This window comes from Pygocentrus nattereri, chromosome 18 (genome assembly GCF_015220715.1).
Source record: "Pygocentrus nattereri isolate fPygNat1 chromosome 18, fPygNat1.pri, whole genome shotgun sequence".
NCBI classification, from domain to species: Eukaryota; Metazoa; Chordata; class Actinopteri; order Characiformes; family Serrasalmidae; genus Pygocentrus; species Pygocentrus nattereri.
Genome location: NC_051228.1, coordinates 12,113,707 through 12,133,333, shown reverse-complemented (window position 1 = coordinate 12,133,333; position 19,627 = coordinate 12,113,707). Strand labels below are relative to the sequence as shown.

Here is a 19,627-nt window from a genome sequence, read left to right as displayed (position 1 = left end):
GCAATACCTGAAATAGCCAATAGGGGAGCAGTAAGGGGATCAACCAACTCTCTTCCTCTTAGAATAGAATAGAATAGAATAGAATTCAACTTTATTGTCATTGCGTATGTCACAGGTACAAAGCAACGAAATGCAGTTTGCATCCATCCAGAAGTGCTTAGCAGCAATATAAATATATATCTTACAATGTACAGTAATTATAGTATATACAGGTTAAAAAAAATATGAGGGGGTATGAACATGAAGGAGGTTATACAGGTTATAAACAAGAATGTACAGGTTATAAATATGAGGGATATAAGTACTATGAACAGGTTATAAATATGAGGGGGTATAAAGTACTATGAACAGGTTATAAATATGAAGGGGGATAAGTATGTACTTATGAACAGGTAGAGTATTTACACAGTATATACAGTAATGGGCAGTATATACAGCAGATGTAAGTGCCGGTAAGTGGTGTTGAGTGGTGTGTAAGTCTGTGTGTACAGTCCATTGTTATTTAGATGTCAGGAGGCAGAGTTCAGGAGTGTGACAGCTGTTGGGAAGAAGCTATTCCGGTACCTGGTGGTCTTAGTCCGGAGGCTCCTGTAGCGCCTCCCAGAGGGCAGGGGGGTGAAGAGTCTGTGTGCTGGGTGACTGGGATCTTTGATGATTTTCCCAGCCCTCTTCAGACACCGCTTCCTGTAGATGTCCTCTATGGCAGGAAGTGGTGCACCGATGATGCGCTGGGCAGTTTTCACCACTCTTTGCAGCGCCTTCCGGTCTGAGGCAGAGCAGCACCCGTACCATACTGTGATGCAGTTGGTCAGGATGCTCTCAATGGTGCAGCGATAGAAGTTCACCAGGATGTCTGAGGACAGGTGATTCATCCTCAGCCTCCTCAGAAAGAAGAGGCGCTGGTGAGCCTTCTTTACCAGCTTGGAGCAGCTGGTCGTCCAGGTGAGATCCTTGGAGATGTGGACACCAAGGAACTTGAAGCTGTTCACACGCTCCACTGCCGTCCCCTTGATGTGGATGGGTGGATGTGGGTCAGCATTCCTTCTGAAGTCCACAATGAGCTCCTTAGTTTTCTCAGCGTTGAGCAGAAGGTTGTTAGTGTCGCACCACTCAGCCAGACGATCCACCTCCTCCCTATAGGCTGTCTCATCGTTGTTTTTGATGAGGCCAAGCACCGTGATGTCATCCGCAAACTTAATGATGGTATTGGAACCATCGACAGGCTTGCAGTCATGGGTGAAGAGGGAGTAGAGGAAGGGACTCATCACACAGCCTTGTGGTACACCGGTGTTTATGGTGATGGTGGATGAGCAGTGGTTGTCCCACCGGACATGTTGGGGTCGGTTGGTCAGGAAGTCCAGTAACCAGTTGCACATGAGGGAACTAATACCCAAGTCTGTGAGTTTTGTGATGAGTTTTGAGGGGATGACTGTGTTGAATGCTGAACTGAAGTCTACGAACAGCATCCTGATGGAGGTATTTTTATTGTCCAGGTGTGAGAGGACAGAGTGCAATGCTATGGAGACGGCATCTTCTGTGCTCCTGTTCTGGCGGTATGCAAATTGGTGGGCGTCCAGGGAGGGGGGGAGACAGGATTTGAGCTGTGCTAGGACCAACCGCTCAAAGCACTTTGTGATGATGGGGGTGAGGGCTACCGGGCGGTAGTCATTCAGTCGTGATGGTTTGGAGTTTTTGGGTATCGGAACGATGGAGGTGGTTTTGAAGCAGCTTGGTACCACAGCACGGGCCAAGGACAGGTTGAATATGTCCGTCAGCACTCCTGCCAGCTCACCAGAACATGTTCTGAGAACACGTCCAGGGATGCCATCAGGACCCGCAGCCTTGTGGGCTTTAATCCTGCCCAGCGCCACTCCTACGTCGGTGGGAGAAAGAGTCAGTGGTTGGTGGTCTGCAGACACATCTGCAGACACATCTGCCTTCACTAATTAAATGCATTTGTGCGTAGAGAGCTTGTGTTGGCGAACCTTCTGCTCACACAACCTCTTTTTAAAGTGAGAATACTGTTTAAAAGTTGTTTTAAGTTCATTTATTTATTCAATCTAGTTTTGTATTTGATGTTGCATTTCATAAAGCAATTAGTCCTTTTTTTAAACAGTTGTTTAAAAATAATTAATGGTGCTCTATGTACATAGCAGCCATTTTATCTGAAAGAACAAGATGAAGCTGTGCTCTGTTCATGTTGTAAGCACTGGTGGTGTGAGTTAACAATTTATTTGTTTAAAATAGCAAAAGAAAAGTGTGATATCTAGCTAAGCTGTGAAGGATGCATTTTGAAGATTTATGTGCTATATTCTAATGTGCATGTTGCTGAATACATAGCACCAAAAAAGTAATAATATAAATACTTTAATTAGCATTCTTTTATGCTTTGAGACTGGATTACGCTGAATTTGAATGGTTTTGTAATGCAGTGTGTACAGAAACCAGGCAAACGACATTTGTACTTGTTTAATTCTTTAAACAAGTACAATGATAGACGGCACCAAGACCAAGGCTGCACTAATTTTTACAAAATCAATTTCACTGTCTTTTCCATAAACTCTTTCCCATTACCAGAGGATATCTGATCTGGAAGTCCCCACCTGCTTATGACCTCTCTATACAAAAACTTGGCAACAGACTAAGTGTCCTTCTGCTTGGTTGGACAAGCCTCAGGCCATCACTCAATTTATCTCCCACACAATAACAGGACCCACCAGTCCAATTTTCCAGGTCCGCCTCACTCAGTGGGAAAGCTTGCAAATCTGATCTAAGTCTCAAGTATTTCTCTGCTTCTTGAACACAATCATGTGGTTCACCATTCTCTGGAGTTGGCAAATTCTCAGCTGGATTCACGGTAACACAAATTGCTATGGTGACATCTTCCTGCTTCAAGAGCCTATAATAGTCTCTAAGCCTAGGCATAGTCAATATGTATTTACCATAATTCAAGAGACTTCTGAGACTATGATGGGTAAGAATTGTTACCGGACAATCCATTGTGACAGACGATGCCTTATCACACATTAAATAAACTTCCCCCCAGTGCTCTATAGCACAGTGGTAGCCCCAGCTCTACTTCTGAATAAGCAGTAGAATAGTAAAAAATAGATTGAGGATTTATTCCTGTACCTGTTGGCTGACAAAGAACTGCACATATTTACCCCAAGTATAGGTGGAAAAATTCTTAGAGTAATCAAGAAGCACTAGCGCTGGAGCCTCTTGTTATCCACCAGTTATATTTGATTAAGTTGTCTGAGGGTCTCTTGGTCCTGTTCTTTCTGATCATGTTCCTTTTTTCTGTATAGCTCCACTTGATGGGCTATATGATCCATATACACACCCTTTACCATGCTTATATATATATCTCAGTGGCGATTTCTCAGCTCAGCTTCCCCTAAAATGTCAAACATTAAATGGTCAAATATGTACAGTTGTGTTAACATTTCATTAACTACAAATGCGGTAGAACACGTTAATCTCGAAGACAAGTTCGTTCAGAATCAGCTACTTATCATGTAACTTTAAAAATTATACTGATGATAATGATATGGAGATATTACACTAACAACAACAATCAACAAACAGTATATTATATATTTACAGACATAGGGAGAGAAAGACAGATGTTGACAGGCTTTCTGGATGCACCACAGTGCTGCTGCCTCAGTGCTTCTCTGTGAATTAACATATTAAAAGTTGACTTATTGTCCTGCTAATTGCTAGCAAGAAGGAGGGGTGATGTCCTGAGGATCCTGAAATCTCAGTCATGCTAGTGTTAGGTGTTTGTTTATGGGAATTTTGACCATTCTTCCAGAAGTGCATTTGTGAGGTCACTGACGCTGATGTTGGACGAGAAGGCCTAGCTTGCAGAATCTGCTCTAATTCATGTTCACATTCTATAGGGTTGATGTCAGGACTCTGTACAGGCCAGTCAAGTTCTCACTCATCCATGTCTTTATGGACCTCGCTTTGTTCACTGATGCTCAGTCATGTTGGAACAGAAAGGGGCTATCCCCGAACTGTTCCCACAATGTTGGGTGCATGAAATTGTCCAAAATCTCTTGGTCTCTTGAAGCATTAATAGGTCCTTTTACTGGAACTAAGGGGCCAAGCCCAACTCCTGAAAAGCAACCCCACACCATAATCCCCCTCCACCCAATTTTAAACTTGGCACAATACAGTCAGACAAGTACCATTCTCCTGGCAACCGCTAAACCCAGACTCCTCCATCGGATTGCCAGACAATCATGATTTGTCACTCTATAGTACACGTCTGCAGTGCTCTAGAGTCCAGTGGTGGTGTGCTTTACACCACTGCATTCAGTGCTTTGTGTTGTGCTTGGTGATGTAAGGCTTAGATGCAGCTGCACGGCCATGGAAACTCGCTCCATGAAGCTCTCTATGCACGGCTCTTGAGCTAATCTGAAGGCCACGTGAAGTTTAGAGGTCTGTAGCAATTGACTGCAGAAAGTTGGTGTCCTCTGCACACTATGCACCTCAACATCCGTTGACCCTTCTCTGTCATTTTACCGTGGCCTACCACTTCGTAGCTGAGTTGCTGTCGTTCCCAATCGCTTCCACTTTGTTATAATACCACTGACAGTTGACTGTGGAATGTTTAGTAGTGAGGAAATTTCACGACTGGACTGGACAGGTGGCATCCTATCATAGTACCATGCTGGAATTCACTGAGCTCCTAAGAGTGACCCATTCTGTCATGCATGCAGACAGTCCTCCAGAGGAAATGAACTGCCCAGATTCCTCAGCAAAGTAATGTGACTACAGATATTTTTTCACCATACTATCAGTGGTCAACATCACCTGAGTATTAATGTGACTCAGCTAAGAGTGTATCACACGACTCTTTTAGTTTAGTGTAAAAGGCCAGGCTTTAGACTAGATCAGTGCCAAGTATTGCTTTTCCTTGTGAGTGTTTTTTGGATAGACCTGTATCATGTGTATGATTTCCTGTCTCTTCTCTTTTGACTCTGGTTTTTGGATTTGCCCCTTTTGTACTGTTGCCTGGTTGGTTGACTTCATGGTTCTGACTCATCGCCTCTTTTCTGGGTTTTGCACTGCCTTGCCCCTCTCTGTTATCATCGCCTTACTTATTTTGCTGATTCTCTTGGATTTGACCCATGCCAGTATATTGATGATTCTTTGCATTACCGATTCCCCAAGTAAACATTCACTTTTGGTTTCTAACCGCAAATGTCTGCTTTCTGATCTCACCAATTCTTTCACAAATGTTTTTAGAAGCAGGCTGCATATGTAGGTACTTGGTTTTATACACCTGGGGCAATGGAAGTGATTGGAACACCTGAATTCAATGATTTGGATGGGTGAGTGAATACTTTTGGAAATGTAGTAACTGGAGGGCAGTTGGCTGGTATGATACTGGTGTCCCTAAAGCCCACTTCACACCAAACGTGGTAACTGCACTGCATGACACACAGCGAAGTGCCGCATGCAATACGCTCCTATATTATTTAATGAAGACTTTCACATTGGCCACATGTCTCATAATGCACACACGAAGGGCAAATTTCTTTACTATTTAGAAACAGTAAAGAAATGCAATGTATGTGCCATAATATACAATCTATGGTAATAAACAAATAAATCAACAAGTCTACTTTTAACTCTTCAACAAGTTGCCTTAAATGCCTTGAGTATGTTAATGTTGTGAACTCACATTTATTTCCTCCTCCTCATATAGAGATACATCATGACAAAAAGAAAGCCAGCAACAGTCACGGCACATAGTCAAAATTTTATTGTTGATCTCTTTGTTATCTACTGTTTATATGAGTAATAAACAGATAACGCAGACATTTGTATTATATGGAAACAACACATAGCAACCGCCCTTGCTTCTTTGCATTGCATCTAATGTGAAATGGATGTATGGGCTAGGCTGATCCCTTCATCTAATTCCCAACAGATGGGAGCTATTTGAATGGACGGTGGGAAGGATGAGTTCAGGTTCACAGACAGGCTTTGGAATTACGGGTACTGGGACAAAATTAAACGTTAAACTGAAAGCGTGAAACAAAGAGTGACCCATAAGCTTCACAGGAATTAAGGCATTTAGCTGACTGTAAATCTTCTAGGTTTTTGTGATCTGTATGGACAAGAAAGGGATGCTTTGCTCCTTCCAACCAGTGTCGCTATTCTTCTAATGTAAGCTTAACTGCTAGTTTTCTCTGTCTCCTTTACTATAATTACATTCTGCAGTTGAGAACTTGTGTGGAAATAAATGCTACAGAATAAAGTTTAGGGAGATTCCCTCTATGCTGAGACAGAACTGTACCAACTCATTCTGATGCATCTATTTCTATGACAAAAGGCAACAATGGATCTGGGTGTCTCACAATGAGGGCAGTACTAAAAGCCTGGAAAAGTGTGGAAAAGGCTTCCCCTGCCTTGGGACTCTGAACTTTTTTGGGCAATGAGGGAGCAGTGATGGAAATGAAGTTCTGAATGCACCTACAATAAGTTAGCAAAACCTTCAAATCTTTGTAGTTCCTTCACTGATGTGGGGACAGGCTAGTTAACCACAGCCTCTACCTTGTAGTCATGACAACTCCAAAGACACTAATTACTTGATTACACTAATTCCCAGGAAAGAGACAGTTTGAAACAGAATCAAGCTTTATTAGCCAGGTATGCGTACACATACAAGAAATTTTGTGTCTTCTTGGATAGAGAATCAGCTTGTTTAAGTGGAAACAAACTACACAACAAACCACAGTTTGCAAAAGTCCAATCGACAAGCACATAAAAACCAGCATCAACAGTTAGTTAGTTCTGGGTTGCTAACTGCTCAAAACAACTGCAACTCGCATGAAAATAGAGAAAAAAATAGTCTTCCTCTAAAGCTCTAGTTCAAAAGAAATTTAAAATGCTACAGCTCAGCTAAGCTCTTTTTATTTTCACTTTTCTCGCTGCTGTCTCCTCTCATTTTTCCTGTGGTCTTCCTCTCTCATGTACTCCTCCTCCTCTCTTTCTAGTCCATCCTCCTAACCCATCAAACTAGGGAAAGCTGTAATTGACATTCTGAATACCCAATCAGATGCTTCAACTATCCTAATTATTCTAAAAGCAGGGTAGGTTGTCTCTCATGCATGATTGTGCAAGTCTTTCTAACAGTTCTTAAAGTGATAGTACCTAAGTAGAATAATTCAAACATTAGAGTACTAATGAATCAGTTAGTACCCCAGGCTAAAAAGGGATAAGTAAAGTAACAGATAAGGTGGGTAATAAGGCAAGTAAGTTGGGTGCTGTAAGAAATGGTTGTCTGAGATGGTAGTTACAAAGGATGGAATGTTGCATGTTACTATATTTTATACTGTTATAGAGAGTGATGGCTTGTCGGAAGAAGCATCTCTGTTGTCTGGATGTCTTGATCCTCATTTGGCTGAAGCATCAGCCTGAGGGAAGAAGGTGGAACATGTAGTGGCCAGGGTATGACTTTCTTTGCACGCTTCCTGGTTCTGGAAGCATGCAGTTCCAGGAGTTTGGGCAGCTTAACACCAATTGTCTGCAGACCTGATGATGCCCTGCAGTCTGTGAAGATCGTGCTTGCTGGCTGAGCTACCTCACACTGTGATGGACGTGGTGATGACACACTCCATGATGGCTATGTAGATCCGCACCATCAGCTCTGGGGGCAGACTGAACTTAGCTTACACATGAAGTACATCCTCTGCTGGGTTCTCTTGATGATGGAGCTGATGTTGCTATCCCACTTCAGGTCCTGAATCAGGGAAATATCATCAATATTCTCTTACAAACTTCCCAATCATGTCACGTAGGATGTCATTTATGAAAGACTGAAAAAGAGAGAGATGGGCATTAGAGAAGAGAGGGGCATTAGAGAGCCATAACAAGGTACCTCTAGACTTCATCTTTTCTGAGTCAATCAAACTGTAGGCAATGCAGAGGTCTAGTTTGGTGAAGAACTGAGCTCCCCTGAAGTGCTCAAGGGTGACAGGAATGAGCGGTAGTGAATATGCAAGTTTCTTGGTAACAGCACTGACATCACTATAATCTATACATGGTCTTAGCCCACTGTCTTTGTTTTTAATGAAGAAAAAGCCCAATGCTGAGGGAGATGTAGCGGAGTAAAGAAAGCCTTAAACTAGTGCCTCATTGATATACTCCATCATAGTTTTCTCTTCCTCCAGAGTTAGGGGGTTATGGCATGCGCCAGCCCCCCAGGCCCTGATCATGATGGCCGTGAGAGCCGGCAGGAAGGCGAAGGCGGGGCCTGAACATCCAGAGGTGACGAACCTTGGTCAGGATGCCGGGGATAGACTGTGGAGGGGGTGGAGCCCAAAGCCTGAGCTCCCCCAATGGACAAAAGTGACTTGAGTCACAGGAGTAATGGCGGGAAGAGGAGGATGACAATGGTGCCGGCAAGGAGCGAGTCCTGAGCTCTGCTGCCTGAGCCCCGTGCCCGGTTACGCAGCGGGGCAACTTCCCTACACCTCATGTTCAACCCAGGTGGCCAAGTTGCCAGCTGGGGGTGGTAACGAGGAGGTGGAGCGGTGAGCTCTCATTCCCTCTTGGCTCGGGCGAGAGAGAGGGACAAGCAGCAACAGAAGATCCTGAAAAGCTCCTGTGAAGGAAGATAGATAAGGATTTGTCATTCGCATCACATGTTACATGAGGTGGAACAAAACATTGTACTCATGGTCCCAGTTAACTCTCAAAAGTAACAAACAATAAATAGAAGGTGCAATAAAAGGTGTAAATAACAGCAGCATGAAACCCAGCAGCATGAGTACAAGGTAGAAGGTGTACATCTTAATACTGGTAATGTATAAGTGATATGTATAAAGTGATGTATTAGGGGTGATATAGTGGGGGCACTGATTCAGTACAGCAGCAGAGATAAATAAGTGGACACAAAGTGCCATTGCAGTGATGTCTAATTGCAATTTAAGAGTCTTACGGCTTCAGGGAAGAAGCTGTTCTTCAGTCTGGTTGTTTTACTCTTAGAAGTCACTGAAAAGTGGGTAGTGTTGGTTTTGGTTGTTGTTTGCATGGATGAAATTAATGATATGGCTGCTGCAGCTCTGAATCCTGCCTCCAGTGTCCTCCTTGAGCCTGGGGTAGCACATGCGGTGCTACAGTCTGGATTTTGGAAAGGTAGACCCCTCAGTAAGGGCTATTGTGCAGTCATAGGTGTGATATGGTGGTAGCATTGACCTTGCTAAAGACATCTGACAGATCTAAGTACACTTCTGGGATCTGAAAGGCATTAACATCATCAGGTCTTTCTATGGAGGTGGAAGTGATGGTATGTAATGCTAGACAGTTCTATCTACAGTAGTTGGACCAGGCTATGATTTCTTTGTTGAACCAGTAGATTTGTGGATTATGTTTCTCTGACAATGGAAGACCTAGTGCGATGGAAAACTCAGATGATGTGTAGAGAGCTGGTCTGCAGTTCGACAGGGTGAATAACTTGAATGATAGGTTCCAATACAACCTGTTCCCCATCTAGCACTGACACTAAAAGAGGAGTTTGTAGAGGTTCAACAGGGATTTCTAGCTTGGACACTACCTTTAGCGTGCATGAAATTTCACTCAAGGCTGGTAAAACAAGAAAAGGATTCTGGCAGTCAGGGAATGAGGAGTGGCTAAGTAAGCTTTTTTCTAACCTAATTACAGTTTTTTGTAGCTAATAGCTGTAGCTGCTACGGTTTTATGGAATGTAGTTAATAGCTGTAGCGCCTACAAATTTTTCTTTAGCTATAGCAAAAACTTTCACTACAATTTTACTACAAGCTTCAGACAATCGGCACAAAGTCTGAACCATAGAACGCGTTTGTTGACTGGGCTGGTGGCGGCTGTGTAAAACTGACTGAGCTGTGGACAGTTCAAGCAAATAGTCACATGCTGTCCCCACACACTGATCACCCTTTACTATAGTAAGCCTAGCTAATGGGTCAGCAACTGAAATGTTAAGAAAAGCCATTTTGTTCTTTAAACAAAAATATAGCAGTAGTATGGAGTCAATGCTCAGTGCTAGTGGAGTTGATGATAGTACAGTCCCGGTAATTCTACATTACTGTTGTAGGGTACAGTCCACCTGGCACTAACATGAGGGAGTCTCAGAATGAAGTATGTGGGGCCATCAGTAACTCAGCATCTTTATTTTACACTGGGGACTTTATTAATGAAAATCTAAAGTCAGTGTTGCCTAAATTCCGCCAACATGCTGATTTTGTGACTCATGGAGTAAACACAATGGACCTTTGCTTATACCAACATCCATGGCACATACATTGCATCTCCCTGTCCCCACCTCAGCTGCTCATACCATATCTCTTACATTCAGTCCAGCAAACAAACCTCTGCTCAAGTGTGCTAAAAGTGCTGAATGCAGCCTTTGTGTCAGATGAAAAAGCAAAAGCCAAACTGTCCCAAGCAATACGCTAAAAATGTTGGCCAAAAATCTAAGGGGTTGCTGTGGGCTGTGAGCATTGAGGTTTAACATGGCCCATATAAGGGCTAAGTGTGGACCTCCAGATAAGGGCAATGCTCAGTCAGACATGTCATATAAGGGCTTAGTATGGGCTTTACTGTGGGCCCTAGTGAGCCTAATAAAACTGGGAGTATGTGCATGGTGGCAGCCTATACTAAACACTTCCCAAAGGGAACCTATTGAAGGCTTAGTGTTATGAAGGCTTAGTGTGAGCTTTCTGAAGTGGGGCCCCAGTGAGATGTGACACCAGGGGCACATACAGGCCCCCGTGTTAAGGCCCCTATGATCACAGCCCACATGAGGGCTTAAAGTAGGCTGCCTGAAGCAGGCCACCAATTTGTTGTGAAACCAGGGCCATGTATGATAGGGGTCACATGAGGCCTTAGTGTGGGCTGCCTTTTTTTTCCTTTTTTTGATATTCCCATTCCTTGGCCACAACCCCTGGCCCCACAGTGGACCCAAATAATTGTATTTGCAGTGAGGTAAGATGATTCTGTGAGGTAAAATGTGCTAAGAATTACAGACCTTTTTCAATTTTGAGGAATCATTAGACCTTCTCTGAAAACCTAGAAAGCACTAAAGGTTCACCACATTATCTGTCACCAAAAATATGATTGGTGATGGCATGTAACTTACATACTTTCCTGGATGACTTTTTATACACACAAGTTCACAATCCAAACATTTGATTTTATTGACATTGCCAGGTTTACTTTAAAATTGTAGATTTGTAACACTTTATATGAGATCATTTGATCTCACCCCTTGCCAAATGATTGATGTGAGCATTGATCTTTAGGTCATGAATCAAATTTTGGACAAACTTCTACTAACACTGGACTAGACTTTCTCCCTGATTTATTATTCAGTATACACATTTAATTTCCTATAGATTTGTTTTGTGCATTTTTAATTTACTGCATTAATATATTCCAGTTTAGGATACAGCCTTTTCTATAGAGATTTGTGTTTACATGAGGATGACGTAAACATAGGTCAGTTATAAATGTGACTGATCTCTCCTGAAATTCTGCTCTAAAAGGTTTTGGCCTGCTACAGAAGGTATTGTATCAAACTGTTGTGAATCGGATTTTAACACCCTGTATTGTTCTTTCATATGTGATGATACATTTTACAAAAATTATTTGCTATTGATTTATTTCCTATGTAAAAAAAATCTTTTAAATCATTTTTGAGTTTATGGTTTGATTATTTGTAGTGTGAAAAAAACTGTTAGAAGGTTCTATTATTATTCTTTCCTACATTCAACAGACATGACATCTTTGGTATCCCTTGAAAATGCAACACTTATTCACCCCCCTCTATTTTACATCAGTGGATTGTACAACATGCCATATGCAAAGTATTACTATATGTTTTTATGCTTTATATATACTGTGACTATTTTAGGGAATTTTCTTATAATGGGTACGATATATCTGGCACATGCTCTACACACAGCAAAGTATATAGTTGTTTTCAACTTGGCCTTGTCTGATCTGTGTGGAAGCTCTTCTATTATTCCTAAGTATGCAGACATGTTTCTGCTTGAGAACCAGTATATATCTTACAAAGACTGTCTGACAAGCATGTTTTTTGTTTTTCTTTTTATGACCATGCAGTCCTTTACTCTGCTTACTTTGGCCTTTGACAGAGTAATTGCTATATGTTTTCCTCTGAGGTATCATGCTATTGTCACCAAAACCACAATGACTCTGATCATTGGTGCTATGTGGCTTTTCTCTGTATCTTTAATTACCATCCTTGTGGCTCTGATTACCAGACTGTCTTTCTGTAGGTCTATCACAATTGACAGCTATTTCTGTGATCATGGTCCCACCTACAGACTAGCCTGTAATGATAATTTTCCTAATATCATAATGGCCTATGTCTATGTTGCTGTTGTGCTTTTTATTCCATTGATGCTAATAGCTCTCTCATATGTTTGTATTGGTGTTGCTCTGTGTAAGATTTCACATGGTGCTGAGCGAATCAAAGCTATGAAAACCTGCACTTCCCACCTCATATTAGTGGGCATGTTTTATCTACCAGTGACCACTGTTTATTTTACTGCTCGTACAACATCTGTACATCCAAATACTAGAATAATCAACTCAGTCCTAACACAAACAATTCCACCCATGTTAAACCCCATCATATATACTTTAAAGACAGAGGAGGTATTGCAGTCTATTAAAGTACTCTACAAACGGGTCAAGGTGAACTTTGCAATGGAAGATCCTGTGAAAAGTATAGCAATTAATTAATATAATATAATATAATAAATGTGGTTTGGTTTACTGTCATAAAAGGGAGAATTGTTTATTGTTTTTTTACTTCTTGTTTTGGAGTTAAAAGGCTGAAATTCCTCCCTTCAGGCTTCCATTAAAATATTTTAATATTATTAAAACATGCATATGATTGTAGTTAACAAAAGTTAACAATGCAAGTAATTATGAAGTAAGAACATTTTATTTGGTTAGCATTTAGGCATACATTTGAATTAAAACTTCATTTAAAAATGTATATACACCACATGAATATTTTAAAAATGTTCCAAAATTTGTTTTGAACTACCATGGTTATTCTTAATGTTTACATTTATGTAGCCATTGTCTTCAACTATAAAAACAGATGAAACATAAACAAAAAAGATGCAGTTGCCAAGGTAAGAAATACATAAACAATTGAAAATCTAAATCTTTTCAATGTAATATTTACTTCCACATACTGTTTGAAAGACACCTGTTAAGACTGAGCTTTAAAGAGCAAGGGAGCTCAGTAATGGCCTCAGCAGAGTACAGCATGTGTCACTTCTATAATTCATTTCATAAAAAGCTTTTGATTAACAAATTACCATTACTAAGGTAATCCTAATTTTTCAAATGGAAAAAAATGTAATGCTTATTAAAACATTAATTTTTTTTATTAAAAGAAAAAGGTTGATGTAGTATGTAAACATTGTTAAAGTATCAGTATGTAGTGTCAGTGTCTAGTCCATGTAGTCCATATACAAAAATAAAGGTTTTGATTTCAACAGCTTGTTTTGATTTCATCATTATTGTAATGTCATTTAACCAATAATTAATGCATTTATATATTTCTGCATTCAGCCTATTACACATAAGCCATGTAGACACTTAAGTTAAAAAGAGTGTTTCTGCACAAACTGCTTTTTGAAGGTGGTACAATACAGGACAGCCTCAGTATAGACTATTAACATATACAACATTTGTATTTGTTTAATTCTTTATTTCATTAATTAAATGCACGTTGTGAAGAGAGCTTGTGCTGATGAACCTTCTGCTCACACAGCTTCTTTTTTAGGGCATTTACACTGGCAGATTTTAACAATGTGATTTTTTCAGAACACCATTCATTTTTTCACAAATCCCTTGGCTTTGCGGATGATAGACGGCACCAAGACCAAGGCTGCACTAATTTTTACAAAATCAATTTCACTGTCTTTTCCATAAACTCTTTCCCATTACCAGAGGATATCTGATCTGGAAGTCCCTACCTGCTTATGACCTCTCTATACAAAAACTTGGCAACAGACTAAGTGTCCTTCTGCTTGGTTGGACAAGCCTCAGGCCATCACTCAATTTATCTCCCACACAATAACAGGACCCACCAGTCCAATTTTCCAGGTCCGCCTCACTCAGTGGGAAAGCTTGCAAATCTGATCTAAGTTTTAAGTATTTCTCTGCTTCTTGAACACAATCATGTGGTTCACCATCCTCTGGAGTTGGCAAATTCTCAGCTGGATTCACTGTAACACACATTGCTATGGTGACATCTTCCTGCTTCAAGAGCCTATAATAGTCTCTAAGCCTAGGCATAGTGGTAGCCCCAGCTCTACTTCTGAATAAGCAGTATAATACTAAAAAATAGATTGAGGATTTATTCCTTTACCTGTTGGCTGACAAAGAACTGCACATATTTACCCCAAGTATAGGTGGAAAAATTATTAGAGTAATATAGAAGCGCTAGCACTGGAGCCTCTTGTTATCTAACCAGTTGTATTTGATTAAGTTGTCTGAGGGTCTCTTGGTCTTGTTCTTTCTGATCATGTTCCTTTTTTCTATATAGCTCCACTTGATGGGCTATATGATCCATATACACACCCTTTGCCATGCTTCCAAGACCAACCACCTCTGCCAGTTTGCTCCTTACTGGTAGGGGCAGCCCCTTCTGTATTTTGGCTCGCAAAAATTGACTGCTCCATTTGATTTAAGTCCAGGTCATTTCCTGTGACATTTCTCCACACTTGATGGGCTCTCGATACATAGGCCCTCGGGTTTTCTTCCTGTCCCAGTGGCTCAATTAAAACAGAACCAGGATGTATATTTGTGAGAAATATATCTCTCTGCTCTCCAAAATCGACATCTATTTGCAGAAAACAGCTCTGGATCATTTACAGCAGTCCCCACATATTGATTAACACTAGCATGACTGAGATTTCAGGATGCTCAGGACATCACCCCTCCTTCTTGCCAGCAATTAGCAGGACCATAAGTCAACATTTATTATGTTAATTCACAGAGAAGCACTGAGGCAGCAGCTCTGTGGTACATCCAGAAAGCCTACTAGAACTACTAGAAACATCTCTCTTTCTCTCCCTATCTCTGTAAATATCTAAATATATAATATACTGATTGTTGTTGTTAGTGTAATATCTCCATATCATTATCATCAGTATATTTGATTTTCTACAGTAAATATTAAATTAAAAATAAAAATGTTTTGCACCACATGTATTTGTTTGATCATTATTTATATATATATATATATCTCAGTGGCGATTTCTCAGCTCAGCTTCCCCTAAAATGTCAAACATTAAATGTATAGTTGTGTTAACATTTCATTAACTACAAATGCGGTAGAACACGTTAATCTCGAAGACAATTTCTGATTTTTTTTGCAGCATCGCAGCAGTTTCTATGTAGAAACATTAAAGAAACGCAATGTATCTGCCATAATATACAATCTATGGTAATAAACAAATAAATCAAGTCTACTTTTAACTCTTCAACAAGTTGCCTTAAATGCCTTGAGTATGTTAATGTTGTGAACACACATTTATTTCCTCCTACTCATATAGAGATACATCATGACCCAATGAGAAAGCCAGCAACAGTCATGGCACATAGTCAAAATTTTATTGTTGATCTCTTTGTTATCTACTGTTTATATGAGTAATAAACAGATAACGCAGACATTTGTATCATATGGAAACACAACACATAGCAACCGCCCTTGCTTCTTTGCATTGCATCTAGTGTGAAATGGATGTATGGGCTAGGCTGATCCCTTCATCTAAGTCCCAACAGATGGGAGCTATTTGAATGGACAGTGGGAAGGATGAGTTCAGGTTCACAGACAGACACAGACAGGCTTTGGAATTACGGGTACTGGGACAAAATTAAATGTTAAACCGAAAGTGTGAAACAAATAGTGACCAATAAGCTTCACAGGAATTAAGGCATTTAGCTGACTGTAAATCTTCTACCCTTCCTGGATCGGGGCCTTGTCGTGGCGGAAGGGCTTGTGTGGTCTAGGGATCTTCAGAGCTAAGTCGTCGGGAGCAATACGCTCCTGGTAGGGTCTTCCAGGGCGAAAAGGTCTGGAGTGAAGACCCAGACTAACACGATCCAAAGTTTATTCTCCATGCATATTGTACATAAAAAATCGTGCACCCTGCCCGGGAAAGGGTCACCGGGACCTACCCCTGGAGCCAGGCCTGGGGGTAGTGTTCCATGGCGAGCACCTGGTGGCAGACCAGCCCACGTAATCCGGCTGGGCTCAGCCCGAAGAGGCAACGTGGGGAGGCCATGTGGGTCCACCACCCGCAAGGTCCAGGATGGGGGAGCGATGCAGTGCCATATTGGCAGTGGGAGATTGCGGGGAGGCCCTAGTTGGCCTAGGCCCCTGCAGCAGAAACTAGCTCTTGGTACATGGAATGAAACCTCACTGGGGGGGAAGGAGCTGGAACTTGTGCAGGAGGTTGAGAGGTACCAACTAGATATAGTTGGGCTGACCTCCACCCACCGTGTCGGCTCTGGAACCAAACTCCAGGATAGGGGTTGGTCTCTCTCCTACTCAGGGGTTGAACAGGGTGAGAGGCGCCGGGCGGGTGTGGGGATACTCACAAGTCCCCGGCTGGTGACCAGGCAGTTGGAGTTTGTCCCGGTGGACGAGAGGGTCACCTCAATGCGAATTAAAATCGCAGAAAGGAAAACTTTGACTGTTGTCTGTGCGTATGCACCAAACAACAGGTCAGAGTATTCGGCCTTCTTGGAGAGAGTGGCGGGGTTCTGGAAAGGGTCCCGCCTACAGACTCCATAGTCCTACTGGGAGACTTCAATGCTCACGTTGGCAATGACTGGGAGACCTGGAGACGCGTGATTGGGAAGAACGGCCTGCCTGATCTAAACCCGAAGGGTGAGTTGTTATTGGACTTCTGTGCCAGGCGTGGATTGTTCATAACGAACACCAAGTTCGAACACAAGGATGTTCATAAGTGTTCATGGTATCAGAGCTCCTTGGGTCAAAGGTCAATGGTGCTTTGTTGTCGTTTAATCTGACTTGGGACCATATGTTCTGGACACTAGGGTGAAGAGAGGTGCTGAGCTGTCAACTGATCACCATCTGGTGGTGAGTTGGATCAGATGGCAGGGAAGACTGATGGTGAGACCCGGTAGGCCCAAGGCACAACTTTCAGAGGCCCCTGTTCGGAATGATTTCAACTCCCACCTCCGGGAGAGCTTTTCTCACGTCCCGGAGGAGGTAGGGGACATGGAGTCTGAATGGACCCTGTTCAAAATCTCCATTGTGGAAGCTGCCAGGCGTAGCTGTGGCCAAAAGCTCGTGGGTGCCTGTCGGGGCGGTAACCCAAGAACCTCCTGGTGGACACCGGTGGTGAGGGAGGCCGTCAAGCTGAAGAAAGAGGCCTTTAGGGACTGGTTGGCCCGAAGGACTCCCGATTCAGCAGATAGGTACCGACAGGCAAAAAAAGGTGGCAGCTGCAACGGTGGCAGAAGCAAAATCCAGGGCATGAGAGGAATTTGGTGAGCCCTTGGAAAAAGACTTTTGTTCGGCCTCAAAGAGGTTCTGGACAACTATCCGGCGACTCAGGAGGGGTCAGGGTGGCTGCCCCCAAGCTGTATTCGGCAAGGGTGGAGAAACTCTGACTTCGAATGAGGATATTGTCGGTCGGTGGAAGGAGCACTTTGAGGAACTTCTTAATCTGGGAGACATGCCTCCCTCACGGGAGGCTTCTGGGGTGTCAAATTCCATTTCCCTGGTGGAGGTCACTGAGGTAGTTGGTAAGCTCCTCATTGGTAAGGCACCGGGGGTGGATGAGATTCGTCCAGAAATGTTTAAGGCTCTGGATATTGTGGGGCTGTCATGGCTAACACGCCTTTGCAATATTGCATGGACCTCGGGAACAGTACCCTTGGACTGGCAGACTGGGGTGGTGGTCCCAATTTTTAAAAAGGGGGACCGGAGGGTGTGTGCCAATTATCGGGGTATCACACTGCTCAGCCTCCCTGGGAAAGTCTATGCAAAGGTGCTGGAAAGGAGACTCCGACCGATAGTTGAACCTCAGTTTGTGGAGGAACAATGTGGATTCCGTCCTGGCCATGGAACAATGGATCAGCTTTTCACCCTCTCACAGATTGTTGAGGGGGCATGGTAGTTTGCCAACCCAGTCTACATGTGTTTTGTGGACTTGGAGAAGGCTTATGACCGTGTTCCTCGAGATATCTTGTGGGAGGTCCTCCGGGAGTATGGGGTGCCAGGGCTACTACTCCGGGTCCATCCAATCTCTGTACTACAGGAATGAGAGCTGTGTCCATATACTTGGCATTAAGTCAGACTCTTTCAGGGTTAGCGTTGGACTTCGCCAGGGTTGTGCTCTGTCTCCACTCTTGTTCTTGATATTCATGGACAGAGTGTCAGGGCATAGCCGGGGTCAGGAGGGCATGTGTGGAGGCCAGAGGGTGGCGTCTCTGCTATTTGCATGTGATGTTGTTCTTTTGGCGGAATCACATGGATGCCTCCAATGCTCGCTGGAGCGGTTTGCAGCTGAGTGTGAAGCGGTTGGTATGCGGATCAGCACCTCCAAGTCTGAGTCCATGGTCTTGGCCTGGAAAAGGATGGCATGCCCACTCCAGGTAAGGGGAAAGGACCTGCCCCAGGTGGAGGAGTTTAAGTATCTTGGGGTCTTGTTCACGAGTGACGGGAAGAGGGATCGTGAGATTGGCTGTAGGCTGGGACAGGTGGCAGCAGTAATGCGGTCACTGTACCAGATTGTAGTGGTGAAGAGGGAGTTGAGCCAAAAGGCGAAGCTCTCTGTTTACTGGTCGATCTACATCCCAACCCTCACCTATGGTCATGAGCTGTGGGTAATGACCGAAAGAATGAGATCGCGAATACAAGCGGCGGAAATGAGCTTTCTTCGTCGGGTGGCGGACTACACGCTATGTGATAGGGTGAAGAGCTCGGTCATCCAGGAGGAGCTCAGAGTAGAGCTGCTACTCCTCCGCATTGAGAGGAGCCAGCTGAGGTGGTTCGGGCATCTGAATCGGATGCCCCCTGGTCGCCTCCCGGTGGGGGTGTTCCAGGCACGGTCTACCGGGACAAGACCCCGGGGTCGCCCTAGGACCCGCTGGCGGGATTATGTCTCCAAGTTGGTCTGGGAGAGGCTTGGGGTCCCCGGGAATGAGCTGGAGGAAGTTGCGGGGGACAGGGTTATCTGGTATTCTCTGCTCTCCCAACTGCTACCCTGTTTGTAGCGGGCAACGATGATGGATGGATAAATCTTCTAGGTTTTTGTGATCTGTCAAGAAAGGGATGCTTTGCTCCTTCCAACCAGTGTCACTATTCTTCTAATGTCAGCTTAACTGCTAGTTGTTCTCTGTCTCCTTTACTATAATTACATTCTGCAGTTGAGAGCTTGTGTGGAAATAAATGCTACAGAATGAAGTTTAGGGAGATTCCCTCTATGCTGAGACAGAACGACACCAACTCTACATTCTGATGCATCTATTTCTATGACAAAAGGCAACAATGGATCTGGGTGTCTCAGAATGGGGGCAGTACTAAAAGCCATTTTAAGTG

At 43.0% G+C, this 19,627-nt stretch overlaps 1 protein-coding gene across 1 annotated transcript; it reads left to right on the top strand.

Annotated features, from left to right (window-relative positions):
- The first annotated feature begins 11,772 nt into the window (after positions 1–11,772).
- LOC108439222 (olfactory receptor 1F1-like) lies at positions 11,773–12,768 on the top strand. The gene has a single exon (XM_017717491.2). It carries the CDS (start codon positions 11,776–11,778, stop codon positions 12,766–12,768), a length of 993 nt encoding a protein of 330 aa, XP_017572980.2. The 5' UTR covers positions 11,773–11,775.
- Positions 12,769–19,627: the final 6,859 nt, after the last annotated feature.